The following is a 19,697-nucleotide window of genomic DNA, read 5'->3' as shown; positions in this document are numbered from 1 at the left end:
GAGAAAGAATCATTGATTGACTGCCTCCTGCATGCCCCACCTATATGGGAATGGAACTCGAAACCCAGGCATGTGCCCTGACTGGGAATTGAACCACAACTTCCTGATTCATAGGCTGACCCTCAAGCACTGAGCCATGCCAGCGGGCTGTGTTTCTTATTGTATCGCACTGCTCAACAATAAAGAGGAACATACAGGTGATGTGTTATAGAATTGTACACTTGAAACCTATATAATTTTATTAACCAATGTCACCCCAAATGACTTTAAATTAAAAAAAAAAGCAATAAAAAGGAACAAATATGGAACAATATGGATGTATCTCAAAAATTTACCTAAATGAAAGGAGCAAAGTTAAGGAAGCTTGGTGAATAAAAGACTACATATTGTATTGTTCCAGTAATATGAAGTTTCTGGGAGAGGCAAAACTTAGTGAAACAGAAAGCAGATCAGTGGTTGTGTAGGGCTGGGATGGGAGCAGGGGTTGACTTTAAAGGGATACAAAAGACCTTTTGGGGTAATAGACACAGGATTATTTTATGTTTGCACAATGTACAATTTTATTTCAAAAAACAATAAACTTACACTGAGTGCATTTTATAGGTTATAAATTATACCTCAATAAAGCTGTTAATAATCAACAAAAATGATAGCAGGGTGAAAAAAAATCAACGTTCTGAAATCTGAGTGGCTTCCTGGCCTTTAGGGCAAGTCAGAAACAACTCATTTGCCTCTCCAAGCTGACCTCTCACCTGTCCAGGCTGGTCCCTGCTCACCAGGCAAGGCACCCCAAGAAGAAGGGGGAGCCACCTTGTCCTCCCCTTGTCCTTTAATATTCCTTATTCTTCCCAGCCAAACTCCCTGAATAAGAAACAGACATTTGCTGTTTTAAGCCTCTGTGATTTGAGGCTTGCTAGCACATCATGACCCAGCCTTCTCTGACTGGTACACCTTTTCTGGTTAATTGGACCCACTTAGCTAAGCAATCAAACACCACTAACACTTTCCTTTCCTTTATTTTCTATATCCAGATGGTCAATAGCCCTGATAGTTGTCCCCTTAAATATCCCTTAAATCATTTTTTTTCCTTCCATCCTAACTGCCACTATTCCTCTTGTAATTACATTTTTATAAATTTTCTAAATGGGTTTCCTGTGTCACCCAGCTCTACCTCTACACGGTATTCTTTGCTATCTGCTAGTGTTTCAAAATAAAAATATTTTTTTCCTTAAAAAATAATACTCATCTTTTATTGTCATTCCTTGATATCTCTCTTGCTGGACCATTGACCAGTAGGGATAATGCCTGTGTTGGTCACCGCTGTATCCCAGTATCTTGCACGGGGCCCAGTGTACAGGAAATGTCTGGATATGCCTGCTGAATTAAAAAATGAGAACAGGGTTAACTCAAGTCCATTGTAAGGAATAGAGGTGGCAGTGGGCTGTGTCTACGGGAACTGAAAGCTAGAGGAGACTGGGTTCCTGAGGGCATTTGCTCAGCTCCCCAGGGAGAGGCAGAACCCCTTCTAGACAGTCTCCCTTTAGAATCAGTTTGACAGGTAGGGGAGGGCCTGTAGCCCTAAGCACAGGAATGCATCTTTAGGAGCTTCAACTCCTGTTCCCTGGGGACATCCTGCCCTAGTACAGAGTCCCCTTCTGCAGGCCTTCCAGTGGGGCTGCGTCAGGAGGTTGGTCCATCTCACCCCACTGGGGAGCCTGTGCTGGGAATGTACTCAGGTCTGGACAGCCATGTAACATGGGACAGGCGCTTGCATCAAGCCCTGATTTCTCCTCATTTTCAAGTCCAGTTCCCACTTCCCTTTCCCCATGTAGCAGAATATCCCTGAATCCTTGCCTTTACCTCAGAAGATCCTTGATGTATCTGCTTAGAGAACCTCTATGAAATCTCCACTCTCCTATCCTGGTCTCCAGGCTTCCCTGGAAATGGGTTTGCCCTTTAGGTTTCCTTTGGGTAGGGGTGGAGAAGAGAGGGGCTGAGCCCAGGCAGGGCCCTCAGCAGAGTGGAAAAGCCAGAAGTCTGACAGAGAAACCTAGATGGGACTAATTTGGAACCCTGGGGGCTGGACAAGCAAGTTAATCTACACACTCAAGCCAACCCTGACTCACAGGAAAATGACTTTGAAACAGCTTTCATAACCCCACCTGGATGTTGGCCACCTTTCCCCTCCCAACGTTGTCTTTGGCCTCAGGCTGCTCACTTACTCTCTCTGATCCTCCCTTTTCTCATCCCTAACAAGGAGGAGGAAAAGGCTTAGATGAAGAATAAGATCATCCATGTGCAACCTTCTATCTCTTGAATGAGGGAATTGGAGTGTAAGGCGCCTTTCAGGTGCTACAATTATGATTCCTTAAGAAATGAAAGTATGGAGCAACAGAGCTACATAGGATGTGGCTGGAGATAAAGGACGAGTCTAATGACACACTTGTCTTTTTTGAGAATGGGCTCTAGGCTCCCAGGTACAGCTCTGCCTTGTTCCCATCATCCCCAAGGTTCCCCACCCACTCCAAAGCCCTTGCTCTTGATTCTGCCTCATCTCAACCAGCACCAGGCCAGACCCAAAGCCGATTTCATCTCTGAGACATGTGACAGCAGCTCCTCTCCTGACCCTGCCTCTGCTCCTCTTTCTTCCAGCTTGGGCCCAAATTCCAGGCTCAGACCACACCCTATCCCCTCTTACTGGCTGATTCAGAGTAGGGATTTCTCCTGAACTGAAAAAACCTTTAGCAGAACTATTCTAAATGCTGACCTCTGAATCAAACCCAAATTCTGAGTAAAAACCGAACTTGAATAAGCAAACCAAAGTTGTGTTTTAAATACCTTGTGAAGCAGTTAGAACCTAAACACTCATTATCACATTCATTCTATAATAGATGGTCATGATAACTCAAAATTATTAAAGACAATTAAATGATGCTCTTACCTTTTTCTTCTGCATTTCTGAAAATTCAAAAATTTCCTTAATGTCTTATTTAACCCCTTTGATACTTCAATGTATATTTCCTAAGGAAAAGGGTATTCTCTTACATAACCACAGTATAGTTATTGAATAGATTTAACATTAATACTTTTACCTACAGTCCACATTCCAGTTTCGTTAATTGTCCTATTGGAGACATATTTAAAAGCAGGGACAGACACCTTAGTCTTTGAGAAATTTCACTACACGTGTATTTTTCTTTGAAGATGTTGGGTAAATTATAGGGGTCTTCTACAGAGTCACAGGGAGCTCCTTTTATCCATCTTCAACTATGGCTGTGGATAAGGTGAGCTGACCATCAAAGCGTGTGTGTTGGGCAAGGTCAGAACTGTTGGATGGGTGCCTTCCAAATGCAATCTGAGCCATTGGTTGTCTCTGAAAACACAAGCGTTGGTGAGGTGAGTCCACCACCTCACATCTTCTCGGCAGTACCAGCAAGTATTGTATTCTTGAGCAAGGAATGACATGCATTTGTGTTGGCCTCGGAACTAAATAGACTTGTCTTTGAGCCCCAGATTTTGCCACTTAGTAGCTTATGTATCTACCTCATTGTTTTTCCAAGAATTAAATGAGACCATGCACATGACACAGCACCCTGTCTGGCACATGGTAATGATTTAACAAATATTAGTGATTATAGTTATTTTATAGATGGGTAGCTTGAAACTCGGAATGACTTCAAGGACTTCCTGGACACTTCTCTCTGTTCTATTTTTTTTAAAAAATATATATTTTATTGATTTTTTAGAGAGGAAGGGAGAGGAATAGAGTTGGAAACATCGATGAGAGAGAAACATCGGTCAGCTGCCTCCTGCACACCTCCCACTGGGGATGTGCCCGCAACCAAGGTATATGCCCTTGACCGGAATCGAACCTGGGACCCTTCAGTCCACAGGCCGACGCTCTATCCACTGAGCCAAACCAGTTAGGACTGTTCACTTCTTTTGGTAGTTTGGCCCCTCTATTGCTCTAAATTTTAAGGGTAAACAAGCTGTACCAGGAATATCTTAATGCTTGTCACAACTCCCCTCCAGAACCAACCAATGTCTTCCACAGCCAGTATCCTTAACTTTAGCACCACCTTGTGGTTTGCCAGCACAAACTCACCCTGGCCCCTTCTGGAGGACCAAGGTTGTTGGCTGCTCCCATCTTTGAGCCCTTGCTAAGTGCACAGCATTGTATTATGCATTTCACATGCCTTATTACATTTAATCCTTACCATAATCTAATTGTTACAGTTAGGAAAATTGCTTCTCAGAGAGTAATTTGCCAAATCTCACTGGCAGAGCTAGATATCAGGTATCTTGCTCACTGTAATACTATCTTGATAGCTTTACATCTGAAAAGGCTCTTTAAATTCACAAGCTTCCTTACAGTAAGAAAACAGGGATAGAAAGGGACTTACCTGAAACCACAAGCACAGCTAATGGCAGAGACAGAACCAGAGCTGTTTGTCCAAAGAGCCGACTTGGCCCTGGACTCTCAATTGAGCCTCAGTCTGAGCCTGCCAAGCAATTTCAGACTATCCCCATAACAGACTTCCCAGACAGGGTTTAGAGGTGACTATTAGAGAACCCTGGAGGTAAACTGATTTCACATTACCTCTATTTCCTGTTGTTCACCCATGTCCTCATCAACTCTGGCACCCAATGCTTCCATACTCTCTGGCTGGTCAATCCCTGTCCCTGGAGGAACAACAATCCCTTCAGGGTGGGACTCGGCAGGTGGGAGTCCCGACAGGCGCTCACTCAAAAACTGGCAACAAAGGAGAAGCTGGCACAAGGTTTAAAATTCCACCTTGGCGCTTAGCCCTGAATCCACTGTGCCTGTCTGGGAGCACCATGGCATGAGAACTGGAGCCAGAGAACAAAAGATGGCAAGTGCTGCAGGCCCAGACAGGCGAGCACAACAGCCCACATATCCGGCACCACTGTGCTGCCTTCCAACTTCTGACTTCAAACAGCACCCAGGGATGCATGAGGAAAGGCATGCGTAGGCACATCTGCCCTTCCCAGAGGGTGACTGGGTTTCATCAAAGTTATCACCTAGATCAGATTAGAAAAAGGGCCAAAGTATGCTGAAAAAACAAACACAAAGTGACAGAAAAAGTGCTATTATGGGTCACTTTCATTTAAACATTGTTTTCTGGAGAAAGCAAATCATGCACCACTCTGGCTCTAGGCTTCCTCAAGTACCACAGAGGAGCTCCAGCACCTAACTTTGGGGAAAACTAAACAAACCCTTTCTTGCTGCTGACCTGGGTCAGCCTCATAAAACTTTTTACTTTACAACAGTGTTACCTATGCAAGATCGAGTGGAAGGTTACTTTCTGTTCTTCCATTTGGACCATTCTATTGACTCAAAGGAAACCAGATATATAAAGAAAATCAATTTTGAAATTAGGCCTGGGATAAAATGACTTTGCTACGAAAGAGCTATTACTTAACCTCTTTTGACCTATAAAATGGGGTACATCATCTAGTTCCATGGAATGTTGAGTTACATGGGACAACAGTTAAAATGCCTTAAGAAGGGGGACAGGTTTTCCTTTGGTGTACATGTGGAATCGAAGATACAAATCAGTTTGGTCCCAGCAACTTGAACCTCCTTCCTCTGGTAACTGAGATCATGACCTCAGACATCCTTTGCATATATCTTCCCACAGGCAAATGCAGTGAAGACAACTAAAATCTTAGGCTGAAAGTTATCAGCCATGACTAAATTGACACATACCTTGGAGAGCTCACTCAATCTCCACATTCAGATCTTTCTAGGAACAATCCTAAAGAATCTCAAGCACACAAAATATATTCTTAAATATGGTTTAATACTCTTCTCCATTTCTGTACATCACGACACCAAGGTTTTGCTGCTTAGGATCTCTCTGTAGAGACTATAGAGAATGCAAAGGCTACGGTTTTTACCCCCTCATATTGATGTGTTTGTATGTTAAGTGTAATACATATCAGTATATATTGATACACACATCAATATATAATGCAATATATATCACCAAAGAGAACACATTGATTAAAGAAATACAAAAATTTGGCATCATTTCCAAACTTAAATAGTAAAAATAAAAACTACAAAAGGAGCTGCATACCCTAAATGTATCATGTGAAACAATAAGCATAGTCAAAAATGTAAATTTACATCCAATTTCTCTGGTCTTGTCATATCACATCAGACCCATTTACAATGGCAAAACCCTAAGGTACTGCTGCGAAGAGGGCATGTTTGCTCGCTCTTGGGTGTTCTGCAAACAAATAGCAGAGCCCAAAGCAAAAGCCTGTTCCAGTGAAGCCTCCCGCATTGGTGAATACCAAAGAACTGACTCTTCTCATTGGGGGTTGAGACATCAGGTTACACATCGACAGACAGTCATTTGGACCTCAGAGTACAGTGTGAGAACCAGAAACTTTACATTTAAGACATACTCCCTTCATTCAAGTGAAACAGGATTATTGGAACGATAGGCAGGTCTGCAACCTAGGAACAAGGAGCTGGTTCAGACCAATAAAGCTACGAGTGACTGAGTCAAGTTAATGAAGAACAGCAGTCAGGCACTAAAGTGTTGAAAGTACCCAATTTGAAAACCAAATGCACCCCACTACCCTATCAGTGTGAGGTGATACCAATTGACTTTTAAAACCTTTGGCCCTTCAAAGTCCATTTGGTATACTTTTGTCCACTGCTACCACTGGGCACATCCTATGCACTTTGTTCACTGTCACCACCTCGGGCACATGATGACCTTGCATGTCAGCTGGGGTCAAGTCCCAACGCACAGCCCAGCTGTGAAGCATGAGCTTCAGGTTTTCAAGCCCATTTGTGGACCCACATGGTTATGTCCTGGTGCCAGAAGCTGTGTCCCATCCCTTCCCGCCCTTCCCACCCCCCCTCTCATGTTTTCTCCTATGAGAGGTACTTGCAAGTCCCATATTCGAAACAGATGCTCCCACCCCACCAGGAGGTCAGGGGTTAAAATTACATGCAGTCACACATGTCTTATCTGTTGTTCCTATGAAGAACCTTGCAGTTCATCTTTAAAAAATCAAAATATTCACATAATCTCATGCCATCCAACGCAAGGAAAACACGACCACCTCCCCTTTACCAAGGACAGACCCAAACAAAATAAAATAATCTTTAAATTTCTTTGCTTCCACTTAAATTGCATGTTTTATTTATCCCACTCCCAGCAATAGCACAGAAGCCCCAACATGTGCATCCCAAACTGGTTTTAGGCTAAGATTATGGGAGCCCTTGTCAAAGCAACGGATGCTAAGGGCTCCCAAAACCCCGGCACAAATTTGCCTGCAAAACACATGGAAGGAAACAGTGCACTGGCCCGATGCTTCATGTGTCAGCTTGACTTGACAATGCACTTTGCATCCTCGAAACTAACAGTCTGGAGGGGGGACGGGTAGTGTGAGGGAGTGAAATTGCCTATTAGCTCACCCTTTCAACATTAAACAAGAGACCGAGAGAGAAATGATTCCAACATTTCACCACATATATTTCTTCTTATGCAGTCTAAGCTGAGAATGCCATGTAAATGGGTCACTGCGAAATGCAGCAATTTAATTTTTTCCAATCAAAATAAGAAACAAATCAGTATGATCTCATGTCTATTAACTTTTGAAGGTTTCCAGCAGTTAAAGTATTTTTGCTTCTATGTATGAAGGTTAAAAAAATCATTTTTTTTTCATAAAATACAAGAGCAACCAATTTCACCATCAAGTAAAAGTAAAAACTGGGATTCTTGTTTAAATTAGTCCAAAGTGGCATTTAGGAACTTAGTTGTAGGCTGCTGCTGCGCTGACACCATGACAAACCAAAGTGTAGGGTTGGATCTGGTTTTGTTTCCGTTTTCTTTTCAGTATCCAATGCTCATGGATTAAGTTCTGGAAATGTTCCAATTGTAAGGCAGGGATCTGTTTGGATTCCACCACGGGTATGCTCCTTGGGTTGGATGCTGGAGGGTGAGGCACATTTTGCCGGACCCATGTCGACTACCTAGTAGTCATCAAGGTCAAAAAATTCGTCGTCTCCTCCTTGGTATTCCATTCCCTGGAAATCTACTCGGTACCGCAAGATACCTGGGGACACAAACCAAAGAGTAATCACCAGTCTTCAATAGAACGAGGAAGGCCCAATTCCCTTGCAGAATTAAAGAAAGCTACTAGTAACAGGTAATGATTAAAAAACGCTTCCAACCACGGAACAGGCATCCACGTGCTGCCTCTCCCTCCTCCTTCAGTGGATGATGAAATGAGCACACCTCACCTGAAGTAACTATTTTGGAAAGGCCTTGGGCCTGGCTTTAAGTTCAGGTTTCTAATTGGCTACTCACCTCCAATTCCACCAAATCCTTTCACAAATTGGGATCCTTCTTGTGACTTATCTGTGACAATTTCCAATGTAGCTCCAAATTTTTTGTAGTTATTAGCAAACCATTCCAGCAAGGGCATGCTCTCAATTAGTTCATGTTCTTGTCCTGTCTTCAGGGGCGACCATGAGATACAGAAACAATGGGATTAGAATATAGCAAGACTTAGCAACTCTTGTTCCCCTGCCCCCCTATCATCCTTCCTCTCATTATGTATATGTTTGTAAAACTCTTAAGTGAATTCTGATTTCTGGTGACATAATTGTAACAACACAGAAATTCTGATTATTTCAAATAATGTTCTTCCCCAGGCTCTAGCATCAACAATGAAATGTCAAAACACACTTAGCACCTCTTCAACTTATGGATCCTACTGTTGTCTCTAGAAGTTAGGCTGTTCTAAAGGGTCTCTAGGCATTCAAATGGCCCAGAAGAGACACACAGAATTGTTTTTGGGAGCAGGCTGATCAAAATAAAGTCTTACATCTCAGAAATGGAGGAACCTACCACCTGCTGTGCTGGGCAGGTGGCACCTTAAGCTCTACTGATGCTTTTACACCAAACCTGCAGAAGCCATTTCAGCAAAACAGCTAATGCAGTAAGTAAAAAAAGCAGCACAGATTTCATGAGGCAGGAGAGGCACTATTACATTAACTCTACCTCTGCCTGGCCAGTGTGGCTGTGTTTGAGCGTCTACCTATGAATCAGGAGGTCATGGGTTCGATTCCTGGTTAGGGGACATGCCTGGGTTGTGGGCCGATCATTGATGTTTCTATCTCTCTCTCCCTTCCTTTCTGAAATAAAGATATTGCCTGACTGGCGTGGCTCAGTGGTTGAGCGTCAACCTATGAACTAGGAGGTCACAGTTCGATTCCCGGTCAGGGCACGTGCCTGGGCTGCGAGCTCGATCCCCAGTGTGGAGCATGCAGGAGGCAGCTAATTGATGATTCTCTCTCATCATTGATGTGTGTATCTCTCTCTTCCTTTCCCTTCCTATCTGGAACCAATAAAAATATATTAAAAAAAAAAAAAGATATCTTCGAACCAAGATGGCGGCATAGGTAAACGCCTATACTTGCTGCCTCCCACAACCACATCAAAACTACAACTAAAAGACAAAACAGGTATCATTCAGAACCATGGGAAGGCTGGCTGAGTGGAAGTTTGACAACTAGAGGAAAAGAGAAAAGCGCATCTAGACTGGTAGGAGGTGCAGAGGTGTGGAAGAGTGGAGGTACAGAGGAGCGCGAAATGGGCTGGCAACTGGGTACACTGTGGTCTTTTTCAATCGGGAGGGAGATACAAATTCCTGACTACTCTAAAATCCACTTCCGGGCGAGATTCTGGGGACCCAGGCTCATACGGGGAGAAACTGGACTGTCTGGCATTGGGCCGGAACACGAGGGAGGCTTTCTCTCAGAGGTGCTTGCAGCGTTCATTGTTCCTGCATGGGGCCATGACACAGAGACCCAGGGACCTATCGGGGCAGGGCTGACGGGCAACCATTGCTGTTTGTACCGCCCTGTGATTCCCTGAGACCACACTCAACCCAATTTACAATCCCACCCAAGCTGTGTGCAGAGGCTTTTGCATATAAATGGCCTGGCCTTCCGCAACCTAACCTAATAAACTGCAGCTGGGTCAAAAAACCCCCCTCAGAGCTTCCAAAACAAGGCCTAAGGCACGCCAGCAGCCTGCATTGCTTCATAGCTGCGCCTCATCTGGGAACCTCCAAACCCCAAACAAAGAGGAGGAATCTGCAGATCTCTCTGTAGCTCCTGCTGGGTGGCCTCAGGCAGTGGCTGACTTTACACCTCCTTGGAGACCCAAGAGTCAGTGTACCCAGTGGTCAAAGTGAGACCACACCAGATTACAACTCTTCAGATCCGTAAAAGACACATTCAGGGGGCAGACTCAGAAGCACCAAAGCCCCACTGAAGCAAGTCCTGCCCCATAAGGGTGTTTCCAGCACAGAAGTTCTCCCACTGTAGACAAAACTGGTCCTCACAGCCAATTGATCTGGAGGTCAATTCCTCCCAGTGATACCTACAATAATAAAAGCTTAACTCTAAGAAGACTGTGCACACAGCCCACCTCAGGTGACTGGGGAGCCTGAGCCACTGGGCCCTATAGGACACCTAGCACACAAAACCACTCTATCAACACAGGGAAGCAGCCAAAATGTGGAGACAAAAAAACATGTCACAAACGAAAGAAATGGAGGAGAGCAAACTACTGGATACAGAGTTCAAAACCACGGTTATAAGGTTACTCAAGAATCTTCTAGAAACCTCCAAGAAATTTAGTGAGACCCTTAAGGATATGAAACAGGACCAATCAGAAATTAAGCATACACTGACTGAAATAAAGAATAATATACAGAGATCCAACAGCAGACTAGAGGATCCCAAAAATCAAGTCAAAGATTTGAAATATGAAGAAGCAAAAAACACCCAACTGGAAAAGCAAAAAGCAAAAAGAATCTGAAAATATGAAGATAGTGTAAGGAGACTCTGGGACAACTTCAAGCGTACCAACATCTGAATTATGAGGGTGCCAGAAGAAGAGAGAGAGCAAGATATTGAAAATCTATTTGAAGAAATAATGACAGAAAACTTCCCCTACCTGGTGAAAGCAATAGACTTACAAGTCCAGGAAGCACAGAGAACCCCAAACAAGAGGAATCCAAAGAGGATCACACCAAGACACATCATAATTAAAATGCCAAGGGCAAAGGACAAAGAGAGAATCTTAAAAGCAGCAAGAGAAAAACAGTTAGTTACCTACAAAGGAGTACCATATGATTGTCAGCTGATTTCTCAACAGAAACTATGCAGGCCAGAAGGGAGTGGCAAGAAATATTCAAAGTAATGAATAGCAAGAACCTACAACCAAGATTACTCTACCCAGCAAAGCTATCATTTAAAATTGAAGGTCGGATAAAGAGCTTCACAGATAAGAACAAACTAAAGGAGTTCATCGCCACCAAACCAGTATTATATGAAATACTGAAGGGTATTCTTTAAGAAGAGGAAGAAGAAGAAAAAGGTAAAGATAAAAATTATGCACAACAAAGTGACAACAAATACATAGCTATCAACAAGTGAATCTAAAAATCAAGTGAATAAAAAATATAATGAACAGAATAAACTGGTGAATAGAATAGAATCAGGGGCATAGAAAGGGAGTGGACTGACAATTCTTGGGGGGAAGGGGTGTGGGAAGAGACTGGACAAAAATCAAACACCTATGGATGAGGACAATGGGGGCGGTTAAGGGCGTGGGGTGGGGTGGGAATCGGGTGGAAGGGAACTATGGGGAGAAAAAAGAGGAACAACTGTAATAATCTGAACAACAAAGACTTATTAAAAAAAATCTTCCTTTTCACTATTTCGAGAATGAGAATATTTAACTACTTTAAAAATAACTACAGTAACCATGACTTGGCCTCCTTCTTTGGAATCAGGTTGGTATGTGGCGGATAGTAGCTGACCACCTCCTATCACCCCCAACTGACAAACAGGAGGTTTGGTTTCCCAGATGGATACTGTACACTGCCAGTGCTCTAACATATGGATTCATCTTTCTTTGCATGTATTACCAAGAAAACAATCACATACCTCTTTGTCTGTGAAATGGGATTTATCCTTCTCTTGTTCTGGAGTTAGATAGAGAATTTTCTCCTCTGCAGTAATGGGGGGGAAAAATGTGTTAACTTGGTTCTCACATGCTAACAAGTATAAGCCCCATGAGATGAGTTAGGTTGGATAAAAGGGCTTCTGAACTTATCCTACCAACATTTTTTCCCATATGATTATTAGTCAGCAAGCATTGAGTATCTACTGGGTACATTGCTCCTATCATGAGGAACCACCGAAGACATCAAGATACAGTCCTGTTCTCCAAAAATTTAACAATCTTAAGTAGACATTTAGCAGTTCAAGCAAAAACTATGCAGGAATATGCTACAGAATGAAAGAGATGGGAACAAGGTATAGATCTGCCTTCTGATTGGTCCTGCAATCTGTCATCTCTCCTAAATCTACCCCCCACCCCCACCCCCGGATTCCTTCATACACAGGTAACAAACAGCAATCTGATTTTCTCATTCTCATACCTTCTGTGCCTTGGCAATGAAGGACGTATCTCATTATATCCAGATTTTCGTAGACTATTAGAATTTCTACAGCTCCCATTTCTAAAGCTTTTAGTGTATCTTCAACTCCAAAACAGTACTTGCCCGTGTCCTGGCTGATTTCATCAAAGTATCGTCCTGTAAGTAGGGACAAGTCAGTAAGGACATACATTAAAGTTTCTTTTGTAGATATAGACCCTCTTACACTTAAAATCAAGAGAGAGAGATATATTAAAAAACCAACTTAAAAATGAGTAAGTGCTTGCCCTAGCCAGTTTGGCTCAATGGATAGAGCGCTGGCCTGGGGATTGAAAGGTCCTGGGTTTGATTCTGGTCAGGGGCACATGCCCAGGTTGTGGGCTCGATCCCCAGTAGGGGGCATGAAGGAAGCGGCCTATCAATGATTCCCTCTCATCATTGATGTTTCAATCTCTCTCTCCCTCTCCCTTCCTCACTGAAATCAATAAAAATATATTAAAAAAAAAAAAAAAAAAAGAGCCCCAGCTAGCATGGCTCAGTGGATCAAGCGTAGGCCTACAGACGGAAGGATCACAGGTTCGATTCTGGTCTAGGGCATATGCCTGGGCTGCAGGCTCAATCCCCAGTAGGGGGCGTTCAGGAGGGGGCCGATCAATGATTCTCTCTTATCATTGATGTTTCCATCTTTCTCTCTCCCCTGCTCCCTTCCTTTCTGAAATCAATTAAAAAAATATTAAAAAAAAAAAAAAAATGAGCCCTAGCCGGTTTGGCTCGGCAGATAGAGCGTCAGCCTACAGACTGAAGGGTCCCAGGTTCGATTCTGGTCAAGGGCATGTACCTTGGTTGCGGGCATATCCCCAGTAGGGGGTGTGCAGGAGGCAGCTGATCGATGTTTCTCTCTCATCGATGTTTCTAACTCTCTCATCTCTCTCCCATTCTCTCTGTAAAAACTCAATAAAATATATTAAAAAAAAATGAGTAAGTGCTCAAAACCAGTGAAGAAAATACCACTAGTTGAGGCTCCAAAAATTGACTCTGAAGAGGCAATAGCTGAGCAAACAATGGCCACACTAGTCTTTAATTCAGGCTATCTATTCATCACTCTATTACAAAGGATAATTAATATGGGACATAAGACTGAAGTTTGGGCCTGGCCGGTGTGGTTGATCATTGACATGAACTAGGAGGATAGGGCACATGGCTGGGGGTTGCAGGCTTGACCCTCAGTAGAGGGCATGCAGGAGGTAGCTGATCAGTGATTCTCTCTCATCTCTGATGTTTCTATTTTTCTCTCCCTCACCCTCCCTCTCAGGGAAACGTGCGCGCGCGCACACACACACACACACACACACACACACACACAAATATATTATATACTAGAGCTGTGGTTCTCAACCTTCCTAATGCCGCGACCCTTTAATACAGTTCCTCGTGTTGTGGTGACCCCCAACCATAAAATTATTTTCGTTGCTACTTCATAACTGTAATTTTGCTACTGTTATGAATCGTAATGTAAATATCGTAATACATCCTGATATGCAGGATGTATTTTCATTGTTACAAATTGAACATAATTAAAGCATAATTGATTAATCACAAAAACAATATGTAATTATATGTGTGTTTTCCGATGGTCTTAGGCGACCCCTGTGAAAGGGTTGTTTGACCCCCAAAGGGGTCGCGACCCACAGGTTGAGAACTGCTGTACTAGAGGTCTGGTGCACGGATTTGTGCACCGGTGGGGTCCCTTAGCCTGGCCTGTGCCCTCTTGCAATCTGGGACCCCTCAGGGGAGGGGATTGGGCTGAAACCAGCAGTCTGTAGTCCGCCAACCCCTGAAGGATGTAGTAGTGCAAGAAGTGGCAGGCGGCCAGGGAGGAGCCAGAGCCTGGGGCTAGGCGGCGCTCAGCTCCTGCCAGAGGCTGGAGAGGCTTGTGCAGCTGTAGCTGCGCTCAGCCAGCCGTGAGTTGCATCAGGTGAGCCGTATCAGCTGAGCGGAGCTCCCACTGTGGGAGTGCACTGTGTTGAGCGTCTGCCCCCTGGTGGTTAGTGTATGTCATAACGACCAGTCAAACAGTCACCTGGTCGCTTAGAGTTTTATATATATAGATTATATAAAAAGACTGAATTTTGGTTGCTATTGCCAAAGGGTAAAAATAGTGCAAATACAAACACATTTATTAGACCTAATGACTAAAGAAAGATTAAAATGATTCCACTGCGAAACATCTTAATAAAAATGCTAAATCTTCCTATTACCCTTTCAGCATCATGTTTCATATGTACAATCACGTATAAACTTATAAAAACATTTCACAGAATAAGTAAATAATTTGCATTCCAATGATACCTATTAATTTCTTTTCTTGAATGAATTTCACGTTGGAGAGGACTTCAGTAGATAACTCAATAGCTTGGTTGAATCCATTTTCCCCACCATAGGATATATCAACTAATTTTAAAACTTTTGATTGCAACCTCTGACACAAAGAAGGAAAAAAAAAAAAAGAGAGAGAAGCATAATTAGTACTTCAAAACACCGTCACTAAGACCCACTACCTCTTAATGGCATGCAAAACTTGGCAACTGATCATGAAATCTAAAGAGGGAGAACATGGGGAAAGGGCCCAACTTATTCATTAGCAGGTCTCAGTGAGCAACACTGCCAGGATATACTTCCCCAACCAATCATATCACATATTCTATTGGACCTATATAATTCATTAAATATAAAAAAAACTAAATTTCTTGGGAAGAAAAGAGAGAATTATTACTTCTTGCTATATAAGGTAGTACAGTACAAGACAACTTGGTTGGTGAGCCTACCATAATGTTACCTCCCTCACCCACAATGAGACCACCTTGGGAATGTGTCTTACGGCCAAGCCCATGCCATAAACCAAAAGATCTTTCTGGATTAAATGCTTTAGACTTAATAAGCCCTGTCATATCACTGCTTTACTTACCTACAAGAATAAGAAAAAGAAAAAGAAAAAGCCAGTTCCTAGTTTTTTGAAATCAAGTTTCATTTTAAAGCCAAGTATGACAACCCACTCAGACGCGTCTATAAGACCAGAAATATCCTCTCTCAAAATGGCTGATTTCAAAAGTGAAAGGGCCCAGAAACGCATGGGGGAATGTTTCCTAATAAACACCCAAAATCTCGCCAACTCAGAAGCCGTAAAAATAAAAAAGATGTGCATGTCCCAGTGGCTCAGAGGTCCCACTACTCCCACCAGAAAATTACATAATAGAGCATTTACTTCTCACTTACCTGATCAAACATATCAGACTGACTTAGTTCAGTTTTAAAGTCAGCAGATCCAGCTAAAACGAGACCAGCCACATTCACTTTGTCCCCAGAAATAAACAGCTGCACAGCAGTCTCAGCTACTTTCCGAACATAGTTATGTCGCTTTTCCATTCTTAAACGGGCAAAACGCAAGGCTGACTGACCTCCTCTACCTTTGACACAAAAGTGGAGAGGGAAAAGTAAATTATTAAGAAGTACAAGATGTCTTGCTAATTAAAAACTAAATAAATAATCATGCTATCATCCCCCAAAAAGGACAGAGAAAAATCACCATCTCCTTAACTAAATATTTGGCATAAACCTTTACTTGTTTTCAGAGAGTGAGCACTAATTCTGTCAAAAGAAGAGCCATAAGCACCACTGAGTCATTTCATGATGCTTCTCCCTTTATCTGGACTTACCACCCACACCCCCATTATACTATCTGTTCCCTCACTGCTAGATATAAAGCAATGGGCTCATGTTCTCTTCCTATATTACCATGTTTCTTTGGGAGATCCACAGTGAATTTGTGCAGGACTTCTCTTGTGTTCCCTTGGAGTGTGCCAAAAAGTGCACCACTACCATCTATTACAATGAAGCCAAATTTGCTGTCATCTGAAAGTAGTGCTGTAAGTGCCTGAAAAACAAACACAAGTACCATACAATAAATCTCAAACTTTTGATAAGGTCATGACAACTCTGAAAGGACACTGCACTCAGTATGGTATGAATACCACAGGAAGACCATTTTATGGAGTAATTTATAGACTTCAGCTATAAATATGACTCACAGAGACAATTTTGAATTTCTGATGCAGGAAAAAGCCAATGATATTGATGTGAAGCCTTTCAACAAAACTGACCTGGGTACATGATTATAAAACCCAGAGTTATAGGGCTTAAATTCTCCCTAATCCTTGATTTGATTTAGACTGATGGTAGTCTATGAACACAATATTCAAATTAAAAGTTTAACCTAAAAACGTTGAATTTCTGTTACTATTAGTAACCCCAGCATTATTAGGCAGTATTCATCATAGCAAATATCTTGTAAATCAACTCTAGAGTGGGAGTACATGAGTACAAAAACCAAGAAATGGTCTATATAAAGATCTACTTTGGAAACGTTTAACTCCTATGTCTTAAGCATCATTAATAATATCAAGATACAAAACTCAATTAAAAAATGTTTAATTATCTCTAGGAAGGGAGAAGAGTAGATAGAAACATTAATGAGAAATATCATTGATCAGCTTACCTCCTGCAAGCCCCCCACTGGGAACTGAGTCTGCAACCTAGGCATGTGTCCTGACTGAAATCAAACTGTGACTTGGGTCCTGAGTCAATGCTCAACCACTGAGCCACACCAGGTCGAGCCAAAACTCAATTTTATTTTAGAGGTGGTATAGCTAATGATTATGAGTTTTTATGGGGGAAAACCCTCCTTCTACGTTAGCAGTATATCCCCCATATTTCTGCCTCCTGAAAAAGCAAATATTTAAATAGTCCTGGGATTCGTATAGATAAACATTTTCATGATGGACTTTGAATACTATAGGCTTGTTAGATAACTTGCTAGATGGCAGCCTCTTTAGAGCTAAGAAATTACCCATTCCATTTTAACTAAGGAAGAAAACAGCCTCTTCAAAAATTGACTAGAAAGCAGATTAATCACTAAAAATCAATCTTTAACCAAATCATGCTTGATAATTAGCATTGACATAAATATTGCACGTGTTAAAATTTTTGCTTTACTGAAATGCTGTTAGGTGGCCTGATTAATGCCAAGTTTTTAACAAGTTTGCTCATCATAGAACACACTTATTCCTCATAAAAAGGTATAATTATCCTGATTAAATAGGACCTAAGTTGTGCTATGCAATGTGCCACATTCACATCTTTTTTTCTCTCCTCACATTCACATCTTGTTATTGACATATCAACTGAAGAAAAAAAAAAGCTAGTAAGAATAAACGGTACCTTGGAAGAGGAAACTAACTTAGTAAGTAAGCTAAAGCTAGAAAATATGAGTACCAGGTACTATTTAATTTAGTAAGATACAAAATTTGCTTTCACCAAATCAGATCTAGTAAGTGGGATAGGGTGGCCGAGAGCTTCCCAATGAAGATTTTGCCAGAAGAATGTGATACCCAAGAGAAGAACAGTCTCAACATCTATGCACCAACCAAGACCCAACTTGAAGTGCGCTTCCTGTCAAATGAGCAAAAACCATCCACTGTACACTGAATTGACAAATGTCAGTTCTAATTCCATTGTAGAGATTTTCCCCTAGGTCAGTGGTCGGCAAACTCATTAGTAAACAGAGCCAAATATCAATAGTACAACGATTGAAATTTCTTTTGAGAGCCAAATTTTTAAAATTTAAACTATATAGGTAGGTACATTGTTATTAACTTAATTAGGATACTCCTAAGGCTTAGGAAGAGCCACACTCAAGGGGCCAAAGAGCTGCATGTGGCTCGCAAGCTGCAGTTTGCCGACCTCGGCCCTAGGTTGATGAAAGGCAAGAGACTGAACTAGGAGCCAGCTGTGAATTCTTGATTGTTCTATTGTTGACTGATTTAGGTCACTCTAATGAGGTTTCCTTTCTGCCCTAACATTCATCTTATGGCAGCTCTGTCACTCAAAAGTTTTATAGGGGAAAAAAAAGAAAGCTCTTAAAGTCTTGTTAGTAAAGATTTTATAATTTGTGAGCATGAACACAAAGAGTTCAAGGAATACAGGCAAGCATCATAGGTACAAAGGGAGAAAAAGAGATCAGGTAGACAATTATTTCTTCACCTGTAGTTATCCAAATCAACTTAGCACTTTCCTCAAACATGATCAATGATCATGTCTTTCAGTGTGTCATAATAAAGATAAACTTTTCTATTTTTTTGAAAATACCCACCCTTAAAATGATACAATGATTCAAAAAACAGTCTTGCAATTCCTCAAAAAGTTATACATAGTTACCATAGGATCCAGAAATTCCACTCTTAGGTATATACTACCCTCAATGAAAACATGCTCATACAAAAACGTGTTCATGTATCCCTGGCCGGTGTGCTCAGTTGGTTGAGCATCATCCCACGCACCAAAAGGTCACTGTTTGGATTCCTGGTTAGGGCACATGCCCAAGTTGCAAGTTTGGTCCCCTGTTGGGAAGTATTTGGGAGGCAACTAATATTTCTCTCTCAAAAAAAACCCCCCACAAAACAAAAACAATAAAAACGTTAAAACACACACAAAACTTGTACATGTAGCCGAAACCGGTTTGGCTCAGTGGATAGAGCGTCGGCCTGCGGACTGAAAGGTCCCAGGTTCGATTCCGGTCAGGGGCATGTGCCTGGGTTGCGGGCACATCCCCGGTGGGGGATGTGCAGGAGGCGGCTGGTCGATGTTTCTCTCTCATCGATGTTTCTGACTCTCTATCTCTCTCCCTTCCTCTCTGTGGAAAATCAATAAAATATATTAAAAAAAAACACAAAAAAACAAAACTTGTACATGTATGTTCAAAGCAACATTATTCATAATACCTAAATAGTGGGAATGCAAATGCCCATAAACTGATGGACAAATAAAATGTAGCAAATATCTGGCAATAAAAAGGATAAACAGATTCAATACCACAACACAGCCCTAGCGGGTTTGGCTCAATGGATGGAGTGTCCGGGCTGTGGACTGAAGGGCTGCAGGTTTGATTCCAGTCAAGGGCACATGTCCGGGTTGCAGGCTCAATCCTTGGGGTTGTGCAAGAGGCAGCCACCGATCAATGATTCTCTCTCATCATTGATGTTTCTCTCTCTCCCTTCCTCTCTGAAATCAATAAAAACATATTAAAAAAAATACTACAGCACAAATGAACCTTGAAAACATTATGCTAAGTGAAAGAA

The 19,697-nt window shown here is 42.1% G+C and overlaps 1 protein-coding gene across 3 annotated transcripts in view; it reads right to left on the bottom strand.

The window, feature by feature from the left end:
- Positions 1–535: 535 nt before the first annotated feature.
- Positions 536–19,697, bottom strand: part of ETF1 (eukaryotic translation termination factor 1) — a 39,577-nt gene continuing 20,415 nt past the window's right edge. For 2 of the 3 annotated variants that reach the window (XM_036312064.1, XM_036312066.1), the window contains 7 exons: positions 16,300–16,438; positions 15,781–15,971; positions 14,857–14,986; positions 12,511–12,666; positions 12,014–12,078; positions 8,358–8,505; positions 536–1,377 (listed from right to left, as the gene is read on the bottom strand). In XM_036312064.1, coding sequence (XP_036167957.1) covers positions 1,256–1,377; positions 8,358–8,505; positions 12,014–12,078; positions 12,511–12,666; positions 14,857–14,986; positions 15,781–15,971; positions 16,300–16,438 — 951 coding nt within the window. In that variant the 3' untranslated portion in view covers positions 536–1,255. Of the gene's footprint in view, positions 1,378–5,806; positions 8,104–8,357; positions 8,506–12,013; positions 12,079–12,510; positions 12,667–14,856; positions 14,987–15,780; positions 15,972–16,299; positions 16,439–19,697 lie in introns of those variants that run through there. The other variant, XM_036312065.1, reaches the window with a different exon arrangement.

The sequence above is a fragment of the Myotis myotis genome, unplaced genomic scaffold, assembly GCF_014108235.1.
Source record: "Myotis myotis isolate mMyoMyo1 unplaced genomic scaffold, mMyoMyo1.p scaffold_m19_p_6, whole genome shotgun sequence".
In the NCBI taxonomy this organism is placed as follows: domain Eukaryota; kingdom Metazoa; phylum Chordata; class Mammalia; order Chiroptera; family Vespertilionidae; genus Myotis; species Myotis myotis.
The sequence above is the reverse complement of the archived record's forward strand: the minus strand, read 5'-3'. Positions and strand labels throughout refer to the sequence as shown.